This window comes from Protopterus annectens, chromosome 7.part0 (assembly GCF_019279795.1).
Source record: "Protopterus annectens isolate FY-2018-M chromosome 7.part0, PAN1.0, whole genome shotgun sequence".
In the NCBI taxonomy this organism is placed as follows: Eukaryota; Metazoa; Chordata; order Ceratodontiformes; family Protopteridae; genus Protopterus; species Protopterus annectens.
The window spans coordinates 1045838040-1045864707 of record NC_056739.1 but is presented as its reverse complement, the minus strand read 5'-3'; the positions used below and the strand labels follow the sequence as shown (position 1 = coordinate 1045864707).

The 26668-nt window shown below is 39.1% G+C and overlaps 1 protein-coding gene across 2 annotated transcripts in view; it reads right to left on the bottom strand.

Moving 5' to 3' along the window:
* Positions 1-26668, bottom strand: part of CEP152 (centrosomal protein 152) — a 2961597-nt gene that overhangs the window by 2104078 nt on the left and 830851 nt on the right. For both annotated transcript variants that reach the window (XM_044077591.1, XM_044077592.1), the window contains exon 6: positions 10597-10762. In XM_044077591.1, the coding sequence (XP_043933526.1) occupies positions 10597-10762 (166 nt within the window). The remainder of the gene's footprint in view (positions 1-10596; positions 10763-26668) is intronic.

Sequence of the window (26668 nt, the reverse complement as noted above, 5' to 3'; positions counted from 1 at the left end):
TAACAGTTGTTAGTCCCTTTAAATAATTCTTGTTACTTCTTAACTATAACTCCCTTTCTTTTATTTCCACCCTAGTTTTAAATTCCACTTTAATTTTATCCCACTCCTCAGCTATATTTTCAGGAGAAATTTCTATGTTCTCTAGCAGCTTCTGAATTAATTCAAAAAACCCATTCCTTAAATTCCTCTCTTTTCAACCAACAGGTGGGAAATTGCCAGTGTCTCATTTTTATTTAATTACCTTGCATTTTTATTTTAGTTATTATTGCTGCATGATCCAAAATAGTTATTGGGTGCATTTTAAGACCTTCAATTAAAAGCACATTTTCCTGGGAGATACCTTGGAGAATAACATGTAAATGCACTCCAAACTCCTATTACTCAATGCATATCTTCCATGCCAAACATTTCCATAAAATTCTTCTAGAATCTACCCTCCTTTGTTATATTTTCCTTTCTAGGCCCCCCAGACACATCATCACTGTTGCAAACTAAATTCCAATCTCCACCTATAAGTAATATTCCTTGCTGAATGCTGATTATTTCTCCCAGAATTTTCTTAAGCTCTATTACAGCAGTTTTAGGTGGAATATAAATGCATGCCAGTGTAATCCTCCTCCCTTGCCAGTAGCCCTTTAGTACTATACATCTTCCATTATCTTTTTTTCTTCCTCTTCTATCACTATTGGAGCGCCTCTTGCAATTAAGTACTCCTCTTTTCCTTTGCCCCAGATATTTTGCTGAATAACCATCCTGAAAACCCTTCTTTATCAAATTCACATGTTCAGTCCTTTCCAGGTGTGTCTCCTGTAGTATAGCTATTTGCACTCTACATTTTTAATATAGTTCACTGCTCTTTCTTGTTTATATTTATCTGTAAGAACATTCTGAATGAAAGACATTACAGAAAACATCATTTTCTTATATAGTTATTATTACCATCTTTTATGTATAACTGTTTTTTTCTTAAATGTCTAGTTCCAACTTTTATGTTATATGCATATACTGTTCGGCAGGTTGGTATTTTATACAGTTGTTTCTTGTCATATCCATTTGAGCCTATGCCACATCTTACATAACTTTTTTGAAAGCCCTCAAACAGAACAAACAACCCCCACCCCCCTATAACTCATCAACTTAATAACAACACACAAAACTATGTACATCTTCAAATATTCAAGTTCCTAATAAGAACAAAAGTTCTAAGTTGATATCCACACAGGCAGGCTAGAGTTAACCAAAAAGAAAAGTTAGTCATACCAAGATGCATGGTACAGCCTATGCTACTAGTAAGTGCAATTTGAATTGGTCTCTCTCTATAGCTCTCCCAGCTGAGAAAAAACTTGAATGCTTTCAGTATACACTTTCTCCAAACCATTTCTCTTTATCAAATTGTGTTCCAGTGGCATGCAACCTAGACACAAAACTGCTAAGGATACCTTGTTTACCAGGAAAAGCCTTATAATATTCAATATTCTTTTTCTTTACATGCTTTGTGATAAATTTGTTACTGGATAACGCCTGGGGTCGTAACCCAGTCATTTCCCTATGCAAGCATGGGAAAAAGCACACTTTTTTCTTTTGTCATATTCTTTTTTTTTTTTTTTTTAAACAGACACATCCCCTTTTTTTACATTGCAATGCCTACGTTTCTTAAAACTGAACAAAGAAAAAGAGAGAAGGGAGAAAAAGAAAAACAATAGCACCTGCTTATATTAGTATCCCCATTGCATTTAAAAAAATGAGAAAACTTTACTTCAAGCCTAATTGGTTTTGTCTGATCTTTAAAGCTCTCCCAGCTGGGAAAACCCCTGGTTGCTTTCAGAGGACATAATGTCTTAGCCAATCCTCTTCCACCAGATTGTCTCCAGTTTCTCTATCAGATTGTTTCCATGGAAACATGAAGACCAGCTGAAGAATTGCTACTAAGTATAAATGCATTTACTAGGAAAAAAGCTTCATCATATTCAATATTCTTTTTCATTTATTTGCTCTCTCTTAAAACTAATCACTCTAAGCTCCTCAATCCACTCATTTCCCCATGCAAGAATGAAGAAAAAACACATTAATTTTAACTTTGTCATGCCAGGATCTTTTTTTTTAAGATTGCATTGCCTATATTTCTCAAAACTGTACAAGAAAAAAGAGAGAAGGGAGGAAAAAAAATCACCTGTTTACAACCCCCATTACACTTAAAAATATCATGCAAATAAAACCACACACCACAAATACAGTACTATTAAGAAAATAAAATGTTTTCTTTACTTACGGTTAGCTTTCGCCCCTCGCTTCCCCTCCCCAAAGAACTTTTCCGAACATTAATAATGTGAAGTAGGGTATACACTTTAGAGTCCCCACAAGTCCAACAAAATTTGAGAGAGTCCAATATTTCCAGATTTTCTTGTTCTGTCATACTTCACAAATATAATTAGTGCATTGTAATCCCTCAGTAAGTTACTGGTTTTATTATTGTTCTTCTCCACTGACCAAATCCGTTTCTGCTTCATTTCCAACGTACTCTCAATTCTTCTAGTCAACTCTGATGCTCCCTTCCCTCTCTCCAACATTTTTGGTTGAAATACCGGAAAAGGTTTTACATATAAAGTCTCTCTGTGGTCTTTATTACCAGAAGAACAAGAAGCAGAATTTCCTTCTGTTTCACAGCTCATCTTTTTGTTGGACAAACTTTTGTATTTCCTCCTTAGCATGCACTTCAAAAAATGATTTTGTCTCTCCAGGGAAAAATACCTTAAAGACACCTGGATACAACAGTTTGAATCTCACACATGCTTCTCGACATGCCCTGACTAGTGGAATGAATTTACTCCTTTTCTGCCTGTACGAGTAATCATTCTCCACTAACACTCTGCTGTCTCCCACTTTTAGTATTTTGTCCTTCTGCAACAGTTTTATCAGAATCAAATCCTTCTGCTGGTAGGATTACATCTTTACTATTAAAAGGTCTAGGTTGTCTTCTTATATCTAGGTTTGGAGCATACACATTATGTGCCCTTTCAACTAACAACTCCTGCCAAGGAATACCAGTACAGTTGCTTATTTGTGTTTTCATAAAATTAATGCAATCTGCTCTTTCCAGCTTCTCTGGTACAGCGGAAACTCTCAGGTTTTCCCTATGTGCTCTGTCCTCTAATTACATTATTTTTTGAAACATCTCTTCCTGAGCAGTTTCATATTCAGCCAACCTTTTCTTTATTTCGACCTCTGATTTCTGTAGCTTTGTCATCTCATCTGAATATCTGTTTAAAGCTTCTTCTACTTTTCCAGCCTTTTGTCGTTTGCATTTATATATTTCATCAGTGTTTTGTTTACCTTAACCAGGTCTGTATGCAATTGTCTTATATCTTCCGGTAGGTTACTGGAAGGCATGTCTGAAGGTTGCATTGCTTTTTGCTGAATAGCTGCAGAACTTTCCCCAGTCAGGGTTTCTTCCTCACTTTATGTAGCTGATTTTTCCAGGTCTTCTGCAGTCCTTTATTCCTGACATCCAGGCAGTGGACTTACTAGGCAGTTACTGAAATTTACCCATAAACACAAGTCTACTGGTCTTCTCTGCTGAGCTTCTGTTTTCACACTGGGAGAGCTAGAAATAAACTGTTACTCAATGTGCAGCCATATTGGCAGTCCCTCTGTGATACAGGATTTGATTTCTTAGCCCTCATTTGCCTATTGTGCAACCTTGAGCTAGTCATGTAATCAGAAATTGCTCCCAGATCACCCCTGCAAGGGACTGTGTCATCCAGTGGGTTTACCTGGTTAACAAACAGGTATTATTAAAGACAAAATGAAATAATAATAAAAAAAAAAAATCCCACTGGAACACTGCCGAAAAGGAACCACAAACCTAATCTCTTCCAACATAGCAGCAATAGAGAAAGTAAGAGTGAAGGGATGGGTTAGCGTCCTACCTAGCATATGGGAGAAGGGGCAGCATGACAAAAAAAAATCACAATATCTTTTAACATAAATTAGGGAAAAGGCAGTATGAAAAGTCATGTTTAAATAGTCTTTGAAAAACTGCACTTATCCCTCAAAAAGATCAGAGCTGAGATGCTTGCCCAGCAGGAATCCCATACGGCAACAAAAATCATAACATTACATGGACAGAAGTGAAGACCAAAAGGCATTCTGGTTGAAAAAAAGAGGAGCATGAGCTATGGAAAGCTTTTTGGAGACTAAATGGTGCAACCTGCAGTAACCAGTCAGGTCTGCTTTAGTGTACAGACTGAATGGTGTAAGATTTGTTACAGTGTTTCAACTTACCTGTAATTTTATTTTCTAGGTTCACTGTATGTTGGATATTAATGCAAACAACTTTCTTCACTGAAAGTATAATGTCAAATATTTCTCTGAGTCTGGAAGATACAATTATATTTCTTACTGCAAAATTATTTGGAAAATATTTTTGAATAGCTGCCCTAATTACATGATAAATGTTAAATTTGTTTTTGGAAAGTGGCTTAAGGGAAAATTAATTGATGAATGTGAGATAAGATTTTTTTGTTTCCAAGGTGATGAGCTATTTGAGGAAATGTATCTCTTAGCTGTAGCACTGAAGGAAATATATCTATATGAACAGCAACAAAATGCTAGTAAAGAGTTACTGGTCATATAGAGTAGCATCAGCCTTCCATGGAGGAGGTTGGAGATGTTTGATACTGCTTATATGTGAAAACTATCTTTTCATTTTGGAACACACAGTAGTAGATCAGCAGGAATGTTAGCTTGGTTTGAAGGGCTTTAGTGGCATAACACATTTAGCTATTTATTGTCTTTTGCCTCTTGGCACCCACCAGACAGAATTTTGATTATTTATGAGGGAAATGGTACCCGCGGTAGTGGTGCTGCTGTAGCGTTGTCGCCTCACAGCAAGACGTTGTCGCGTTCGATTCTCAGCTAGAGCGTCTTCTGTGTGGAGGCATGCGTGAATGGGCGTGCCTTCATTGAAGGTTGTGCGTCAGAGCTGGTAACTCGGCACGTAAAAATCCACTACCAAACATTAGCGGACCGGAGTTCCGCTGTGACGACCCCCATAAGCCGAAAGACACAACAACAACATCAAGGAAATTACTGCTTTTTAGGAAGTAGTGGTTTTATAATTAGAGAACTGAAATATTTAAAAAAATGTATCAGAAATCAAATGTGCAGCAAGTGCTTATCGGTAACCACATACAGGATGGATCTGTGCTAAAGCTACAAGGTTAACATGAGTTTCTGTTATTAGGTCTTAGAATATGTAGTATTTGCATTATTCTAGCCAGTTTACAGCTACGATCAACAAAGTGTACAGAACCACCATAGCACATCTATCTGGTTAAAACATTTAGGAACCACAATATAGTAATTTCTGACCATGCTCCCTTTTGATGTTTATTAGGATAGGAGGCATTTGTAAACTGGTGCAAAAAACTTGATAGAAACCAAACAGGGTGAGATGTGCAGGGTCACATGGAAATACAAGCAGACTAGCTTCTCAACTAAAAACAGATGCAAAATTAACTTTCTTAGACAAAACATGCAAAAAAGATCAGTTGAAGATGCACAAAAATGACATTCAATGATTAAAGCAAAGCTGTTGGACTTTGAGACAGAGGCCAGGAGGAAAAAAATCTGTGAGTTTGCCCCATGTCTTAAGAATGTCAATGAAGTTGCCATGTAACTGTGCCCCAAACAGTTTAAGAATTTTTTAAATAAACCAGGTTCTGAAAATTTCCTGCCTATCCATACAGGTAGATGCCCATTGGGCTTATGTAGAACAGGCTGAATTAATGGCAAAATCAAAACCAGTTGCAGTAATATTTATGAGAAAATAGTGTAGGAGCTTAACATAACTGCAGATGTTCAAGTACGTTCACTGTTGCAGTAGTGTTAAGCTTTGGAGCTTCTATGACAGAAGGCCTAACATTAAACTCAGTCGCCCCCTCTCAGCCAGGGGACACACAACACAGGTGTTGATACCAAGGCAGAAAGAACAGCTGTTGACACCATCCTTAGTTCTTTCTTGCTCCTGAAGAAACAGGGGTCTGGCATAACACAGAGTACAATCCAGCCATACAGTAAATTCTTACAGGGATGACAACTTAACAAGATGAGCCTTCAAAGAAAGATCTCTCTTCAAACTCTAACTAAAACTGCAGGGTGGGCACCTTGTAGGATTAGAAAACATAGATGGTTGGAAAAAGATGACTGTATACCCATCCCAACCCCACAACAGAAAGGCAAAACACAGATAGAGAAAATAAGATAGAGAAAATATTACTGCAACAGTGAACATTATCTAACATCTACAATTATAAACTCTCACACAACTTCACAATGTTCTTCACATCATTGCTGCAGTAATGCTAACTCTTGAAAATATTCCCAAACCTTATGGAGTTTGGAGTGGCTGGCCCTGTAAAACTACGGGCTGTAGTAGTACTTGTAGGATGACCAGGGCAGAACCTGCCCAGGCTCCTGAGGTAGCTAGTAATATTTAAAAAAGGCATGAGAAAATGACCAGGTACTGTTTTTAAGATGGCTTGTGCTGACCCCATAAAGAAGGCTATAACTGCTACTGCTCTACTAGTAGATGCCCTAACATGGGCTGGTACAGTTTTGCATAGAACAATCAACAAGTGAGATGCAGTGAGCTAGTCATTTGGAGATTATCAGTTTCAACAAGAGGCTTGCCATTCTTACTCCCTACCTTTTGTAAAGGCTATGAACAGTTGGTCTCTCTTTTTAACTTCTTTAGTCTTTTCTATGTAAAATCTCATTTGCCTATTCATATGCAGGGTACCCCAAATCATTTAGTAGGATAAAAAACAAGAGGTTGAAGCTTAGTTAAGTAAACCTTCATTCACCACCTTATACATGAAGGTTGGTTGGCGTAGAGGATAACCCCATGTCCTTGTGGAAGGTGAATGGCTGTTTGCGCTTAAGGGCCTGCAATTCAGAAGTCCTCCAAGAGCAACTTATGCCTGCTAGAAAGTGTTTTCCAAGTTGAATTTGAGAGGTGCTGTAGCTGCTGCCTCAAAGTGCAATGTCAGTGTTTAGCAAAACAGGAGAGATGCATATGCTTTCAGTAAAGCCCAAGGACAGCCCAATATGTAATGATCTGACAGGTATTTGTGGATCAGGGACAGACTGGTTTGAGTCTAGGAGCAAAATCAGTTACTAGTAGAACAGAAACTACTAAATTGTGGGTAGAAACTACTAAAAACTTGATAAACGCTTAGCTTTGTCAAAAATGTATAGCAAACCATTAAGGAAATAAGGAACTAAACAGGATGAATGGTACATCATCCATGCTGTCAACATTAACATCTTATTGGTTGGAGTCAATGAGTGAACTCTGGAATGACAGATTCATACAGTGAAGCTGTGGTACAGGCTACATCCTTTCATAACTCAATAGCAGATAAAAACAGTGCTGCCTTCGACAAAAGGGAAATATCAGAAGTATCCCTTGCCTGTCCTCTTCGACCATCTGAATTACCCTGAAGAAAAGAGGGATAAAAGCAGGATTTATTGCACAGGTTCCCCGAGCTTGGAGTCCCGATCTAAAATTTTCTTAAGGGTTTTCTGCCAAACGAAAAAAAAAGGTCTACTTCTAGTGCAACCAACCTGTGAAGACAATCAAAAAATATATTCCTATTCAGCATCCATTTATGATGATTTGCTCACCTGCTCTGCCAGAATATTACACTAGGACAGAACTTGAGACAACTTTAGGGTGACACCTGAATTCTGGGTTAGATACCAAATTTCCCTTGACCAGCTTGCACAGGAGGCAAGAGAGTTTTCTTCCAATGCTTGTTCATGTAACATGCTGTGTTAAATGTGAGAAAACAGGCTGATTCAATGGCAAAACTTAGACCACTTAGAAATTTATAAGAAAGTGCAGCAGTGTAGGACTTTATCATGAAGTATTGCTGTGTAGGCTGCACTTACATAATACAATAGATGTTCAAGTTTCTCTACAGTAGCCTTTAGGCTACATGGGTTGTTTCCTGCCTAGGAAACAACAACCTTCCAGCTTCAAAAAGCTCCCCCACCCACGTTCACACTGACTGGCTAATCGGAAGGGGTGGGGGGTCATCAGTCCAAATACAGATTTCTTCAGGACATTTCTTGCCCATTCAAGGATAGAACAGTCTAGCAATCTTGACTCAAACAACAAGTAACAAGGAAAACGTATACAAGTAGAAATAAACAAAGCCTTGCTTTATATCTACAACTACATCCAAATGTAGGGTTTGGAGGGTGGGTGCAGCTACTGCAGCAGTGAGGAATTTGAACATTTACTATTATGGATAAGTGCAACTCATACAACTATACTATTTTCATCATTCCCACTGCTGCTGTAAACTTTAGGCTATACAAGTTGATTACTAAAGCCTATCCAACATGGGAAGATGAAGGATAGGGATCCAGGAGCCTCTAGAGAATGGTTCTAGGAAAAAGCTACAGCTGGGCCTTGAAAAGGAATACAATTAGTAATGCTTTGTAAAAGTACATGCAGAGGTCATGTATCTTCCTCTAGACTGCTTGTAGAGCTAACACCCTTTCCAGTATGACATCAGAGAGCACAAGGCTCTAGTAGAATGTGCCTTGATACTGCCTACAATGGATTTGCCATGGTGGACTAACAAAAAGCAATAGCTTTGGACAACCACCTGGAAATTGTTTAGACACAGGGTGTCCTTTTTTCACTTGATAGGAAATAAATAGCTGATAAGTTTTTCTAAAGGGCTTAGTTCTGTCAAGATAGGACCCAAACTGCCTATGCACGTCCAAAGCATGCAGAATCCTTTCTCCCTGTTTTTTAAACTCTGGGTAGAAAACTGGGGGACTGACAGTTTGATTCAAAGTTAACTCTGAAACCACTGTGGACATGACAGTTTGAATGAGGGGTTTGTTATTAAACAGACACTATTCCCTGTGGAAAATCAGACAGAGCTCACTAACCACGAGAGCTTGCAACTCAGATACTCATCTTTCAGATGTCAGGGCAATGATGAGTACTGCTTTCCAAGTTATTTACCTTAAATCAGCTTGACAGGCAGTGTAAAATTAACTAAAAGGAAGGAAGAAAGCCCTAGTGACCTACTGTTGAAACAGTGAGCTAAGAAGTCAGACAATAAAAAAACTTGAAGCAAACTAAGAAAAGCTGTTTACTAGTCTTAATTTAGTATGCACATCAAACTCAAGAAGAAAGTGAAAGTAGTAAGAAATTGCAGTTTTTCACTTGAAGCAAAACAAGCTTCAGGGATCTGCATCTAGGTGCTTGAAGCAACAAATGAGCTCTGGTGTAGATACTGAAGTGAAGGGCATTGTGGAATTTACAAGAAACATTCAAGCTTTGGAAGATGCTCAAACGCCAAGTTCAGTGCCATCTGCAGCAAATATCTCTTCAGTTTTGAAGTGGATGGACAGGGTAATATAAGATCCTTTGTTTCCCCTTTTATATTTGTTTTCATTTATTATGTAATGTTTATATTAATCTCTTACCTAGACATTCTTGTTTTACTTAAAAGCTTACAGCTACTAAAGACTAAGATATCCAGCCTCTAAACAGACAGAGATCTGTTTGGGTATTCTCTGTTAAAAAAACTTTTCTACTTTCTTGTAACTTAACACAAAGTTTGTTACCTACTCAAAACTAGATACTACAAAAAGAGAACTATCTTAAAGAGGAACAGAGGTAAAGGCGTGGGTTGTGGTTCTATGAGGAATTTTTTTTTTTTTATTCTCTTCTATTAAGAGGCTTGCCATGTTATACTGCTGCACAGTACCATGGTTATCGGTCTTTTCAATGAAATATTTTCCTTCAAGTAAAGCTTTATTCTAACTTAATCTGGTTTGATAGCAAGTTGTGCAGAAGTGGCTGTTACTATGGTCATGGAAAATCAAACAACTGTAACTCTTGTATTCTGATTGCCAGACCAAAAGCAATGTTGCAAGCAAGTGCAGCCACAACAGCTGAACATATTACACACATTATAGATCTCCACCTTCATAAACTATGGGGACAAACAAAGATTAAAAGATGTTCTTATCTGAATAAATATAATTATACTGCAAGAGATTTGTTAATTATAATATACAAGGTTAGTGCGACTCCAAAGGCTTCTTTGTCTTCAGTTTAACAAAAAAAAAATTTTCAGTGCATTAATAGTATTGCATATGGTATATACAAATTTTTTGCAAGGTCTAACCATGCAACAATTAATGTTTTCATCTTCTTACTTAAAAAAAATTGGGACAAACCAAAAATAAGAACACACTTTTTTAAAGCACTAGCATTATTATAGTTAAAAAGTTGATAGAATAAGCATTTACTGATTCACCCTCTTTTTTATCAGAACAATCAAAATATTTAACAGAGCACATTTCAGAGGAAGAATTAGGGACAATTAAGAGGCATGGTGAAAATGACATCTTTGTATCTATTCCAATCGTCAAAGTACCAGAAATGTTTATAGAGACAATAAGGGTCTCTAGTTTGAAGAATAAAACAGCCAGTCAAAATTAATAAGAACATGTTTACAATATATAGGGATGCAAACAAATTCACAGATGCTACGTCTTTACCTTCCCCAGCATCTAGGAAGTCTCTCTGCATCTCTTCAAATCTTTGCTCTTTGTCGATTTCTTTGTCTAATGCAATATGTGATTCAATTGTAGGCTTATACGGTTTGTATTTCACAGTATAGGATTCCAGAGCTTGAGTTCTTCTGGGACCATGAGGAAGAAAGTACTAGGTGTACATATTAAAAAAGAAAAAGGTGTAATTACCTACTGGGAGTTACTTGCATATGACAGTGATATTTGTTTTCCAAAAAAAAAAAAAAAAATCAGCATGCTTTTTCAAAAGGCTGGTCTCAACCTGCCCCTATAACTAGAAAACACCAAACGTTGCTCATGTTAACATGGCCCTTTCTTAAACTCAAGCAATTCTAACGTCAATTAAAACATTATTTGCCACAAAACTGGTTTTAATTATAGTTCTTAAACCATACCTTATAAAAGTTTTACAGCACAAGAAAATCTGAAAACTTTAGCAAACTACAAGAGACAGTAAAGCATGAACTGACAAAATATTTAATGTATTGCTACACAAAAATTTAAAACAAAAAATGCAAGACACAATAATCAACAAACAATATATAAAGAAAATAAATACACAAAATACAGTAGCACAGCAATATGTACAATGCAGTTTAGAATTGATTTCCCGAACTCAAACTTATTTGGAATAAGAAATAAAATCATACATAACAAATAGCTAAAACTAATGTCTTTCTGCTTTTCCCGGTTAGGGGTCACCACAGCGGAACTCCGGTCTGCTAATGATTGGCATTGGATTTTTACGGTGCCGATGTGCCAGCCCGACGCCCAACCTTCAACTAAGGCACACCCATTCACGCACGCACCCACCTGCATGTCTTTAAAAATCACACGACTGCAGGAAGGACATGCAGACTCCACACAGAAGGCGCTCCAGCCGAGAATCGAACCGGAGAACCTCTTGCTGTGGGGTGACAACGCTAACCGCTGCACCACCAAGGCCTGTATACATAACAAATAACTAAACTATGTAAATAAACTGGACAAAAGATGAGTGCATTACTCAAAAGAAAGAACAGCTATGCAGCAGTGTAAGCAAAGTACAGTTGTGTACACTTACCATAAATGTAGATGTTCGAGTGTATTCACTGTAGCAGTCATCACAATTGGGTTATCTGCCTACAGGTAGCCCTCAGTCGGCCTGAATACCAGTGTCTTGGGATTTCTGCGTCGGATGCCATTGCTTCTTCCATGACGTCAGGATGTCATGGGTATAAAACATGCATACGACGCCATTACATCAGTTTTTCTTGCCCCAGATGTCAGGAGCCCCCTAAACAGGAAGCAATTACATGGTGTAGAACACCCCCAGCAGAAAGCAAATGCCAATGATATAAGATATGCCAAACAAAAAGGATAGGTAGAAGTAAAGAGAAGTCAGGGGGCTGGAGGGAGGGTAACCAGGACTGCAACAGTGAATGCACTCTAACATCTACATTTATGGTAAGTGTACAAAACTGTACTACGTTCTTCATGTTTTACTGTTGCAGTCATCACATTTGGGTTGATTCCCAAAGCTGAGGATGGGTGGAAGCAGTCAAGAAGTATTAGGGCTGGCAAGCAAACCCTGTGAGACTGCTGCAGCAAATCCAGCTCTGGATTTAGAAAGGATAGGTAGGTGGTAATGCTTGGTGAAGGCTTGGTGAAGGTGTGTACAGATCTTCAGGTTGCAGCTTCCCAGATGTTCCTGGCAGGGACACCCCTGAGAAATACTGTATAGGTTGACGTAGCCCTAGTGGAATGTGTTCTGATCCCCTGTGGGACAGGTTTCCCATGATGTTTGCAGCAGAAATGGATGCAGTGTGCTATCCATGTAGAAATGGTTTGCCTCTGCCCCTGTAGCCAAACTGACTAGCAGTTGGTCAGAATTTCTGAAAGGTTTAGTCCTGTTCAGATAGAACCTAAGCTGCCAGAGCCCATCAAGGGAGCGCAGAATCCTTTCCCCTGTATTCTGAGGACTACGGAAAAAAGTTGGCAAATGAATGGATAGGTTTAAAGCCACACTAGAGAACACCTTTTATTTATTTTTTTATTTTATTTTTATTTAACATTTGTTGAACAGGAAAGTCCGACTAGGTTCCGCAGAGCCTGTTTTCAGCGGAGGCCCGGGGAGAAATGCTCCAGATGCATGTCTTTGATGGGGTAGTCCTGAGGGAATCCTGTCCGCATGGAAGATAATGAAGGGTTCCACGGCCATGAGGGCCTGCAATTCAGACACTCTTCTTGCTGAAGTGATGGCTAGGAGTAAAGCTGTTTTCCAGGAGAGGATATTTTTAACTCTGCTGAAGCAGCAGGTTCAAATGGGTGGAAGCGTGGGTTTTTTCCAGTACAAAGTTAAGGTCCCAGGCTGGCGTTGAAGCTCCCCTGGGGGGCCTTAAATTTCTGGCTCCTCTCAAGAACTGTTTGACCAGAGGATGAGAGAAGACGGGTGGCTCAGTATTATAATGAGCTGAAATGGCAGAGGCATGAATCTTAATGGAAAAGAAACATAGGCCTTTGTGGAACATTTCTGTTAAGTAATCTAGTCTATGAGGTAAGCTGGGCACATCTGTTTCATTCCTTGGAACTGTCTCAGTATCTTTTCCACTTTTCTGAATAGGGTCTTCTAGTAGTAGGCCTTTTTGCCTCCAGGAAGACATCCAGCATCTGTTTACTGAGGGTTCAGGGGATGAACCAGGCTGCTAGGTTCAGGGTTTGTAAATGAGGATGCCAAATCTGGCCCTCCTGCTGGGACAGCAGGGAGGGGGTCTGAAGCAGATGTCAAGGTGGCAGTACTCTCAGACTGTGCAAAGGTGGGTACCAGAGCTGGCATGGCCAGTCTGGAGCAATCGGGATTTTCCTTGGCTTGTCCTGTTTGATCTTTAGTGGAACCTTCGAGAGAAGGGGCAGAGGAGGAAAGGCATAGATTGAGAGGTTTTTCTCATGTAAAGGACAGAGCATCCACTTTCCATGCTTGGTTGTATGGAGTTCTGGTCTAATATTTGCTCAATTGAAAGGTCTGTTGGGGAAGCGAAGAGGTCCACCTCTGGTGCCTCCCACCTGTGGATCAGCAGCTTGAATGATTTGGGTTCCAGTTTCCACTTGTGCAGATCCATTAGATTTCTGCTAAAGTCGTCTGCCAGTGAACCTAGTTTGCCTGGCAGGGATTGAGCTTGTTATTGCACTTGGTTGCTCAAGGCTGTGTCCCCCAGAGCCATAGCTAACCTGCAGAGTGGGTAGGAATGGGATCCCCCCTGCTTGTTTATGTACCACATAACTGTGGTGTTGTCTGTCTTAATAAATAGTTGGCCTGGGAGAATAAGGCATTTGAAGGCTGTCAAAGCATTCTGCACAGCTAACATTTCTTTTTGATTGATATGCGGGTGCATTAGCTTTGGGCTCCATTTGCCTAGAATACCTTGTCCTGCCATGTGAGCCCCCCATGAATAGTATGATGTTAGGGTATGGGCGGCAGGGGGTAAAGTGAAAGGGAGTCCTTTGTTGTGGTAGCAGGCCTCTGCCCACCAGAGAAACTCTGCCCTTAGGCAAGGAATGACAGGAATCATTGTTTGCAGGTCCTGAGAAAGTTGATACCAGAGACTTTTTAAGTATCACTGAAGTTCCCTCATATGCAATCCTGCATATGGAATTAGTAGAATGCAAGAGGCCATGAACCCTAGGGCTTGCAGTATTTTTCTTGCAGATAGCTGGGTTTTGGTGGCCAATAGATTGAAGTAGTTTGTCAAATACATTTGTTATTCTGGAATGAGGAATGCCATCTGGGAAGTTGTGTTCAGGCTTGCTCCCAGGAATACAATCTGTTGGCTGAGTACCTGATGTAATTTCTTTTCTTTGATGGTGAACCCCAGTGAAGTTAGAAGTCTCTTTACAAATGTCAGGTGCTGGAGTAGCAATTCCTGACTGTCCGCCTGAATCAGGCAAATCATGCAGGTATGCATAAATTTTAATTTTTCTCTGCCTGCAAAATGCAATGGCTGGAGTTAGGCATTTTGTGAATACCCTGGGCGCAGTAGATAAGCCAAAGGGAAGTGCAGAGAATTGATAATGCATAGAGCCTGCTCTAAAACGTATGTATTTCCTGCAAGATTCCCTTATGAGGATGTGGAGATAAACTTCTTTAAAGTCTAGGGTGGCTAGCCAGGAGTCCTTGGCTAGCATAGGGAGAAGCTGTTGGAGAGTAAGCATCTTGAGCCTTGGAACCACCAGGAAGGGGTTGAGAATAGACAGATCCAGGATAGAGCGCCAAGGGTTTTCTTTCCTGGGGACCAGAAACAGTCTGGAGTAAAAACCTTGTCCCCTATGCTCTTCTGGGACAGGTTGAATAGCCTTGATACTGAGAAGAGAAAGTACTTGGTTTGGGGCCTCTGCCCACTGATTTGGGGGGAGGTCTGGCCATCTGCATAGGGTTGGCAGTGAGTGGAAGTAGAATCTGTATCCCTACGATACAGTGTTCCAGACCCATGTGTTCTGGGTGATGTACTTTCAGTGTTTTGCATACACGTCAAGGATAAGTCATTGTGAGATTTTACCATAGGATGTTGGCTTAGTACTCCCTGCTTTAAAGGTGGGAGCACTCCATTGCTTAGATCTGTGCATACCCTGAGACTGTAATCGTGGTGGTATGCTGCCCCTGGGTTAGGACTGAGAAGGTTTGGGAGGGACTGGAAATTACCAGTTTTTTGAAGGCCAATGCCTACTGAATCTAGGTGGCTGTACCTGTAGGAAATGCTTTAGAGTTTGCACAGATGTAACTTTTTCCTCCATTTTTTTGAGAACTTCTTCTGCTTTATTGCCCAATAGGTGTTCATGATTTAGTGGTGCATCTAGTAAATCTTGCTTTGACATAGTCTGGCAAGATACATTCCTTAAGCCAAGCATGCCTTCTAAGAACCGGCCCAGTGACAGCAGCCCTGCAAGATGTTTCTAAGGCATCAAATCCACATTGTAAATTATGTTTTCCAACTTGGTTAGTAGAATGCATTAACTCTTGTAAATCCTTATGTTCTGCACAATCAGGAATCAACCTCAATTTCTGTTTAATTAGTTCCATAATATGTTGCTGATGAAACTGGCAATTTAAAGCCCTGATGGCAAGAGTAACAGAGGTGTATATCTTCTTACCCCATCTATCTAAAGCCCTCGAGTCCCTGTCCGAAGGGGTAGGGCTTTTGGCTATTGTAGCCTTAATGCCTTTAGGTCCCTGGGAAATGGTCTCTGGATCCACAGTAGGATTCTTAAAGAGAAAATTGTGGGAGTCAGGTACTCTGTATTACCTGTCAGGATTCTTGGCCACTGGAGGCAAGATATCCGGGGTAAGGCTGGATTCAAAGAAGACATCATTTACAATCTCCAGAACAGGGGGTATAGCTAGAGGCCTGTGCTGAGGCAAGTCTAAAAATTCTCAGTCTCTCTTTTTGGACTGTGGGTAGTCCTGGCATTCCCAGCGGAAATGCTCTCTTAAGGAATGCAAGGTTTCACCAAAGGAAAAATCCTCTGGAGGGGAGGCAGAGGGGATGGAATCCTCTGCATCTGAATCCTCATAGGTAGATAAGGGAATGTCCTGGTAATCAGAGGGATCAGAGTCATCAGGCTCACGGTCTGTAGAATCAGAAGGAAAATCAATCCTTTGTCCCATAGCGGGGAAGGCTGGCTTCCCCTAATTAAATTTCTTATATCTTCAGCCATTCTAAGCATTTGTTTCCGTGGCATGGAAGCTTAAGCATGCGTTTTGGTCATCAGTTTTCTAGACGAAGTGCGAATTCTGGGCCTGAGAACCTCGGAAGATTTAGTCAAAAACAGAGATGTCGGTTTAATACGATCAGAAGGTTGGAATACACCCTCAGAAGCCGGTGCCTGCGAAGCGTCTCCGGACCCATCCAAGGTAGAGACATCCGCAGGATCCATAGTCAAAGAAATAACTCACGGCATACCGGACTCCGAAAGGGTCTCAGCAGAGGCCTGCGACTCTGAAGAAGTGGGTATCAGGGGCTGCGAAGGCACCTGAGTACCAGCCTATGCGGTTTGTCTCTGTCTTTACCTTACGTTTTATCGGAAGATCAGTAGTCGGATGGCTTATAGAAGCCATTTCGGAATAAGGAGAATGAGAGCGAAAGAAATTAGCGATTAAAATAGCCTGATGACAAATAGTTCGGTCATTGATCAAGGCAAAAAACCGACAGAGAGGAACATCGTGGTCTGGGCCTAAGCAGATGGCACAGTAAGAATGACAATCTCTGTGAGGTATTTGCTTTCCACAGGCCAGACAGTTATTAACTTTTTCTGACATCAGTTAGAGCAAGAAAAAAAGATCCCCAATGGGTACTTATCTTTTAGAAGACTTCAGGTTTGAAACTTGAAAAACGAAAAAAATTTCAGGAGGCGGCCGACCGGCACTTGCGAACTGCTTCTGCTTTGGGCACCGCACAGCAAGAAAGACTGATGTAATGGCGTTGGCTGCATGTTTTATACCCATGATGTCATGGAAGAAGTGACTGCATCCAACACAGAAATCCCAAGACTCTGGTATTCAGGCCGACTGAGGGCTACCTGCAGGCAGATAACTCAAATGTGATGACTGCAACAGTGAAACACAAAGAACATCTTAGCAATATGATAAATGTTGCAGGTTGAATCCAAGCAGCAGCAATGAACCTTAGTAACTCAACCTTAGGCTAGGTCTGATGTCCATCTCAACTTCCAGTACTTTACACCTTTCCCCTTCACCCAGCAGGGCTGATTCTACATCTCTAAGGATACTGCAATAGCTACAGTATATGTCCCTGCCACCTTCAGTTCTTTTTGGCAGAGAGCGACTATAGGCATGGTAATCCTTAGGCTGCCCAGGCGTAGACTGCATAATGTTCAGGTGCCCACCAGGGTTATAGAACTGGTTTGAAGCCCCTCCATGAATTTGCCCTCCTTAAAGTCTACGGAAATACTCAAGAACCCAGCTTCCACTTAGGTAAAATGACCAGAACGAGCAATACTGCAGGGGCATGGGGGACTGAATTTTTAAGTTTTCAAGCCCTAGACTGCCAAAAAAACAAGAGGAGGAAAATCTATACGGCAACAACAATCCTATTTCAATGTCTACTGTTATGTCAAACTCCTTATACAACTGTACTTGTTTTTCATATGGGTCATTTTTACAGGACTGATATTTGTGAAAATTCCCACAGCTGATGTACCTAGTAGGAAGAATGGTGTTTACATGGGGTCAGTTGCAGTAGGTTCTGCAGAATAGCAGTGGTGACCCCTGTCCTACTCCAACACAACATGCCCAATCTATAATGGCTAGAAAAAGTGCCAACAGAAGACCTGGCAGACTGTCTACAGGATGGCTTGTGACTCTCTCAAAGGCAGTGGTAGTAACTGTAGCCCTGATGCAGTGGCCTGACCTACCTTTGCAGAGTCTATCTTTCCACAAGCAAAACAGGAAAACATGCAATAAGCTTGCCATTAATAATCTATCTAGTAAAGACTGTTCAGACTACTAACTTGGTAAAAACAAAAACAAAAAAGCAAGCTGGCTGCTTTTACTTCACACAAACTTATTTATTGTAAGGGCTTTAGTTGAGGCATATACCCCAACTTCATCAGACAACTCAACAACACAGAAGACTTCATTTTATACTCACGTTCAAAATCAATTACACAATTAAACAATTAGTTGGGACTGCTTCGTATCTTAAAGTACCCATACTTTTTAACCTTTCAAAATACTGACAGACATTAAAATTGTTAAAAGCTATAAAAAAGTATCAGAAAAGTGTTTTACCCATTGTTGAAGAACATAATAAATCAAACAATATTACTCAGTCATAAAAACATAGACTCGTAGGATCATAAAATCATAAACACTACAAAAATATAAACATATTTGTAAAATTCTAGCATAATACACTACTAGAAATATTTTTATATATAGTTGCATTTATACCCAATCTCAAAACTCAAAACCTCATAAGCACCTCAAGCGGACTCTATCTAAAATGATACATTAGTTCATAAGCTAAATAAAATAAATAAATAGACACATATGTCAGTAAAACATCAATTTATGTATATACATAGCCTATGCTAATATAATACCTTTGATTAAAATGTATTAAATTATTAACACTAAAAATAGAAAACATGTATTTTATCTGTCAAGTGCTTTTAGCTTCAATACACATTTTATAGAAGTGTATTCATTCAAACCAGGGGGTGTATGTGCTGATGTGCGAATTTGCCACATCAGTTCGCATTCCTCTAATCTTAATTCCCATGGTCCCCCTCTTCAGTCAGGCTCAACTTTTTGTATTATTGTGCATGCAAACTTGTGTGTTGGATTTTCAGCTATATGCTTAGCCAGGGCATTTGTCAAAATTCCCCTTTGGATATTATATTGATGCTCGTATATCCTCTGCTTCAGCTTTCTTTCCGTTTTTCCTATTTAAAATGATGGGCAAAGTTCACATAATGCCACATAAACCACTCCTTGGAATTCACAAGTATGTTTACCTCTTATTGCATACTGCCTATTTCTAATAGTATACTGGTTTCCTAATTTTATGAACTTGCACTGCTGGCAATGTCCACATTTACACATACTATTTCTAGATATATGCTCCTGTTCTTGCCTTTCTAAAAGGCTTTTCAAATTGGGTCCTCTTCTAAATGTAAAATGTGGTCCTGCCTCTAGTACTTTATTTATCCTATTATCCTCCAGAATTATGGTCCAGTTTTTCTGTATTATATCCTTGATATAATCTACATCTATAGAATATGTAATAAGAAGACTAGTTGTTAAATTTCTATCAGTGCTTAATCGCGTACCTGTATGGTCTGTTTTAGCAGGATTTTGCATATCATCGCCCTGATGGTTACCTTCATAGGTGTTTTGTACGGCAGGTTTAAAATGACCCGAAGCCCTTTTAAGGTTAACTTCATCAAAAATGTGTGTGAGAAAGACTTCCGGGTAACTGGAAAGAAATTTAACAACTGGTCTTCTAGGGAATGGGAACTCATGGGGATTTTTAGAAGGTATTAGTAAATTGTAATACAATAATGATTTTATCTTCCTTATCGTGGATATAAGGGATCTCTATACTGTAATCCCACAAACTTTAGGAATACAATGGGTTAGAGAGTTCCCACATCTTAAAGGAGCCAACAATTCGGACATTTATGTGATTGAAACTTTATTAGAATTGGTGCTATCAAACAATTTTATGTACTTTAATAGAGACCTTTACTTGCAAAAAACAGGGGTGGTCATGGGGTCACCCTGTGGGAGCAGTTTTGCAAATTGTGTAATGGCATTTTGGGAAAGAGAATTTCTTTTCAATAATAACATCTACAAGGACAATGTCGTATGGTACACTAGGTACCAAGATGACATGTTTTTTTGTGTGGAAGGGCCAGACAGTTATGGTGGATGGATTTATTACAACCATTACTGATTTTACTCATTTCTTAGAATTCAGTTATCAGGTTGAAATGGATTCTATTAATTTTCTAGACATCCAGGTAACTAAAGATAAAAGTAATAATAGATGCAAGATAAAAATCTATAGGAAGCCCACCTACTCAAATGCATTCTTACATTTTACGAGCTGCCACCCATATCATCAAAAGAAAGCAGTAGTAAAGGGACAAATAGTAAGGGCAGCCAGAATGGTCTCTGCGGATTGTGACTACATGTTGGAATGTGCAAATTTAAAAGATATGTTTCTTAAAAGAGGTTACCCGGAAGTCTCTCTCACACACATTTTTGATGAAGTTAACCTTAAAAGGGCTTTGGGTCATTTTAAACCTATCGCACAAAATGCCTATGAAGGTAACCATCAGGGCGATGATATGCAAAATCTGTTGAAACAGACCATACGGGTAGGCGATTGTGCTTAATCGCCTACCCGTATGGTCTGTTTCAACAGATTTTGCATATCATCGCCCTGATGGTTACACCTTCATAGGCATTTTGTACGATAGGTTTAAAATGACCCAAAGCCCTTTTAAGGTTAACTTCATCAAAAACGTGTGTGAGAGACTCGGTAACCTCTTTAAGAAACATATCTTTAAATTTGCACATTCCAACATGTAGTCACAATCAGAGACCATTCTGGCTGCCCTTACTATTTGTCCCTTTACTACTGCTTTGATGATATGGGTGGCAGCTCGTAAAATGTAAGAATGCATTTGAGTAGGTAGGCTTCCTATAGATTTTTATCTTGCATCTATTATTACTTTTATCTTTAGTTACCTGGATGTCTAGAAAATTAATAGAATCCATTTCAACCTGATAACTGAATTCTAAGAAATCAGTAAAATCAGTAATGGTTGTAATAAATCCATCCACCATAACTGTCTGGCCCTTCCACACAAAAAAACATGTCATCTTGGTACCTAGTGTACCATACGACATTGTTCTTGTAGATGTTATTATTGAAAAGAAATTCTCTTTCCCAAAATGCCATTACACAATTTGCAAAACTGCTCCCACAGGTTGACCCCATGGCCACCCCTGTTTTTTGCAAGTAAAGGTCTCTATTAAAGTACATAAAATTGTTTGATAGCACCAATTCTAATAAAGTTTCAATCACATAAATGTCCGAATTGTTGGCTCCTTTAAGATGTGGGAACTCTCTAACCCATTGTATTCCTAAAGTTTGTGGGATTACAGTATAGAGATCCCTTATATCCACGATAAGGAAGATAAAATCATTATTGTATTACAATTTACTAATACCTTCTAAAAATCCCCATGAGTTCCCATTCCCTAGAAGACCAGTTGTTAAATTTCTTTCCAGTTACCCGGAAGTCTTTCTCACACACATTTTTGATGAAGTTAACCTTAAAAGGGCTTCGGGTCATTTTAAACCTGTCGTACAAAACACCTATGAAGGTAACCATCAGGGCGATGATATGCCAAATCCTGCTGAAACAGACCATACAGGTACGCGATTAAGCACTGATAGAAATTTAACAACTAGTCTTCTTATTACATATTCTATAGATGTAGATTATATCAAGGATATAATACAGAAAAACTGGACCACAATTCTGGAGGATAATAGGATAAATAAAGTACTAGAGGCAGGACCACATTTTACATTTAGAAGAGGACCCAATTTGAAAAGCCTTTTAGAAAGGCAAGAACAGGAGCATACATCTAGAAATAGTATGTGTAAATGTGGACATTGCCAGCAGTGCAAGTTCATAAAATTAGGAAACCGGTATACTATTAGAAATAGGTTGTATGCAATAAGAGGTAAACATACTCCTCCAAACTTCTTGGTGTCACAATCGACGATCAACTAAAATTTAATTCCCATATCCAACTGAACATCAAAAAAACACACATAAAACTAGGTCTACTTTATAGAAACAACCACTTCCTCTCCCCTCATTCCAGAGCAACCCTAGCCTCTACCTTCCTCCTTCCTACCCTCCTATACGGTGCCCCCCTGCTCACTAATCTTTCATCCTCTCTTGCCACCAAACTAGAGCTATGCTACAACAAAGTCGCTAGATTTGCCACTAACGCCAAATCCTCTTCTCATCACTGCTCCTCCCTTCACTCCCTAAACTGGCTTGAACTTCCCAATCAACTTAACCTCGTCCAACTCACCACAGCCTTCAAACTACTTCTACACCCCTCTAAATGCCCTGCCCTTTCTAATATTCTGCACCCTTATACCCCCCTCAAACCACTTACATCTTCTCAACACAACCTGATCACAGTTCAAAAACCCCAGCACCCTGCTGGCCAGCTTCTCTTATCCTTTACACTTGCTAAAAAATGGAATGCCCTGCCCTTGTCACTTAGGACATGTTCCAACCTAAATAACTTCAAAACTCAGCTTCATTCCTACCTCTATCATAACAGAATCTCCAACTGCACTCTTCTGCCTACAAATCCTAAACTGTCTACTCCATTTGCCCCTGACTAACCTCCTCCTATTCTTCTTCCTGTTCCCTTCTAAATGTATTACACCTAGTGAACTACATAGTAAAACATATTCATCATGGGTTGCCTTTCCCAATAAACAAAATTGAAACTACCAGATATTTGTAATTCAGACTGCCTATGACTATGCATGTTCATTGTAATTATTTTTGTAATTCAGAGTGCCTATGACTTTGCATGTTCATTAATATTCCCTATGTAACTACCTTATATTTGTAATTCTGAGTGCCTATGACTTTGCATGTTTATTGAAATTATTTTTGTATTTCAGAGTGCCTATGACTTTGCACGTACATTGATATTACCTTTGTAATCAAAATATTTGAACTGTAATAATTCCTTGTTTTGGAGCTTTTCTCCCCGGGCCTCCACTGAAAACGGGCTACCAACGCCCAGTGGACCTCCCCGGTAATCAAACTGAAATAAATAAATAAATAATACTTGCAACTCCCAAGGAGTGGTTTATGTGGCATTATGCGAACTTTGCCCATCATTTTACATAGGAAAAATGGAAAGAAAGCTGAAGCAGAGGATATACGAGCATCAATATAACATCCAAAGTGGAATTTTGACAAATGCCCTGGCTAAGCATATAGCTGAAAATCCAACACACAAGTTTGCATTCACAATAATACAAAAAGTTGAGCCTGACCGAAGAGGGGGACCATGGGAATTAAGATTAGAGGAATGCGAACTGATGTGGCAAATTCACACATCAGCACATCCCCCCCCCCCCGGTTTGAATGAATACGCTTCTATAAAATGTATACTGAAGCTAAAAGCACTTGACAGACAAAATACATGTTTTATATTTTAGTGTTAATAATTTAATAAATTTTAATCAAAGGTATTATATTAGCATAGGCTATGTATATACATAAATTGATGTTTTACTGACATATTTGTCTATTTATTTATTTTATTTAGCTTATGAACTAATATATTATTTTAGATATTTAGAGTCCACTTGAGGTGCTTATGAGGTTTTGAGATCAGGTATAAATACAACTATATATAAAAATATTTCTAGTAATGTATTATATACTCAGAATTTTACAAATAAGTTTATATTTTTGTAGTGTTTATGATTTTATGATCCTACGAGTCTATGTTTTTATGATTGAGTAATATTGTTTGATTTAGTATGGTCTTCAACAATGGGTAAAACACTTTTCTGATACTGTTTTTATAGCTTTTAACAATTTTAATGTTTGTCAGTATTTTGAAAGGTTAAAAAGTATGGGTACTTTAAAATATGAAGCAGTCCCAACTAATTGTTTAATTGTGTAATTGATTTTGAACGTGTGTATAAAATGAAGTCTTCTGTGTTGTTGAGTTGTCTGATGAAGTTGGGGTATATGCCTTGACGAAAGAGCTTAAAATAATCTATCTAGTGACCAAGTCACCTTCACTATTAAATGTAAAAGAAGCAAAACCTTGAATAGTTTTCTCAAGTCTTTTCAGATAATATCCAGGTTACCAGCAAACATCTAACAGTGCAAGATCCTTACACCAAATTTTGAGGAGCGAAAAAAAAACTAAGTGAATGGTTTGGTTCAATACTAGTTCTGTAACCATTCTAGGTGGAAAAACAGGATTAGTATGCAGGATGACTCTGCCCCAATAGAAAGAAGAAAAAGGCTCCCTAAAGATAAGGGCCTGAAGTTCAGAAATTCTTCTGCCTGATATAATGGTGACCAGCAAGGCTGCACTGGTAGCCATTTCAAACAAAATCAGAGTTAGCTCTTCTAGTACAGACTTCAAGTTCTACTGTTCTTCTAGAGTGACTTGTGTGGAAAAACCCTTTGAAGAATTACTTAACACAGTAGCTAATGGGAAGTCTACTAGTAAAGATGTTAAGATGGCAGACAAACACACCTCTACTGAAAAATAAGGTAACCCAGCTGCAAAAAAATCATCAGCATATTGCAGAATGAAAGGTATCCTTACTGCACTGGCCACTTGATTCCTCCTTTTGCATCAGAGGAGGAACCTCTTCCATTTGACTAAATGACTTTCTAGTAGTAGACCTCCATGCTTGCCTTACAATATTTAGCAAGTTATCTGAGATTAGATGGCCAAAATGTAATAGTGTCAAGTCATTCAAGCTGTCATTTTCAGTACCAAAGACAGCTTGCACCAAGTCAAAAGGTGACATAGCATTTCTTACTTTTCTTCTCTTGCTTTTTATAACACCATGGAGACATGGGGTACTGGAGGATAAGCATCAAGAAAAAACACATTCCCACATGATGAAGAAGGCATCTACTGCCCAGGGTTCTTTGTAAGTTCCCTTCATACAGATCATCAGTTGCATAATACTTGGAGAAAGAGAGAGAGATCTGTATCTGTAACACAATCCACTTGTGTGCAATATCTGGAAAGGTATTGCTCTCTGCCATCCATTTGTGAGGATTCACGCAGATGATCTCAGCAATTCTAACACTGCTAATTAATCTCTTACTTGCCATTGACAGGGCACTCTGCTGAGTCAAGGTGTATGAAGTCTTCATCTCCACACCAGTTTGAAAACCATGAGACAGAATAACTGCCATCAACTCCATGACAATGATAGGGTATTTGAGTTGATCCCTGTATTTCCCTTTAGTTCTCCTGGGCCCTCAGATCAGCTGAATGAGCCCCCCAGGCCAAGATCTGTCCTCAGAGTTTGTTTTTGTGAAGCTCTCAGATTGGTAGTTCCTAGATTCTTTTTCAGCAGGTGGCTTCACCACATGACCTCTCTCTATTTTATATATATATATATATATATATATATATATATATATATATATATATAGTTATATATTTTTTTCTTAATATAAAGAAGCAGAGAAACATTTTTTTCCAGATACTGGGTATGTTGTTGCCAGAGAATGCAAAGAACCACTGCAACTTTTTTTCATACATCATCCTGCCAGTGGAACCAAGATGATAATTGATGCCATTCAGTCCAGGATCTTCAAAAATTCCTTTTCTGACATTTGGCCCTTCCTGGCCATCTTTAAAAGCTGGGTAAGGGAATGCAGCTTCGTCCTGGGAAAGAAAGATCTACTGATGAGATTCCAGCAATGACCTAGAAGCCAACTGCTTGATATACCATGACTAAACTTGGAATGATTCAAAGAGAACTCCGTAACCCTTGTTCATGAGTTAGGGCACTCTCTTCCTAAGTCTGGGACTACCTCTTCCAGGTAAGATATGTGAAAATGCCCTTGATTCTGCAGTGGCCTATCAGTGGGGCCTTATAGTTTGTAAAGATCCTGAACACAGCAGCTAAAGTGTAAAGAAGTAAACTGGTAGTGCGATTTCCCTACTCATAATCTTACTGTATTGTGGTCCCTGTGTACAGATATGTGTAGGGTAGGCATCCCTTCAACTCACTCCAGGGCAACCATCATGGCTGGAGGGAATAGGGGAGGTAGCAGGGCACATGGAGTGGGCATTCTGAACTTTATGATCTTTACAAATTAATTTGGTTTAAGAAACAAAATAAGCCTCCAATGTCCAGCCTTCCTATGCACCATAAACAGTCATGAGCAAAAGTCCATGACTTCTTCTCTATTGCTAGATCCTCTGGCACCCTTTCAAGAATATGTGCATCAAATGTCTCTGCTTCCTCTGCACAAGTGGCATCTCTTGAAATTGCAGAACAAATAAAAACTGCAGTCTATATCCCTACTGAAGAAATGGCATGGGCCACTTGTCGTACTATCTTTCGGTTATTTGGCCAAGAGAGCCAAGGTGCACTCCAATTCTGGATGTAAGTTATTTAGGAAAAGGAGGGCTAATGGTTACAGTAAAATTAACAATGAGAGAAGAGAATGGAACACAAACACTGCTTCTCCTTGTCTGGCACTTAGACATTCCTTTTCTTGTCACTAGTGTTTCTGAAATGCCTTCTTATGCTTCACCTGCTTTTTAGTCGGTCATCAGTAAAAGGGCTAGAACTTTGTTCTGACATTCACATTATATTTTGGAAGTGGAGGATGAAATATCTGCACAAGTGACTGCATAGTTTTACTTTTCTTCTACAGGTTCTTAAAAATGTTTTGGGAGATGGGAGTCCAAGCAGCAAGTCCAAGT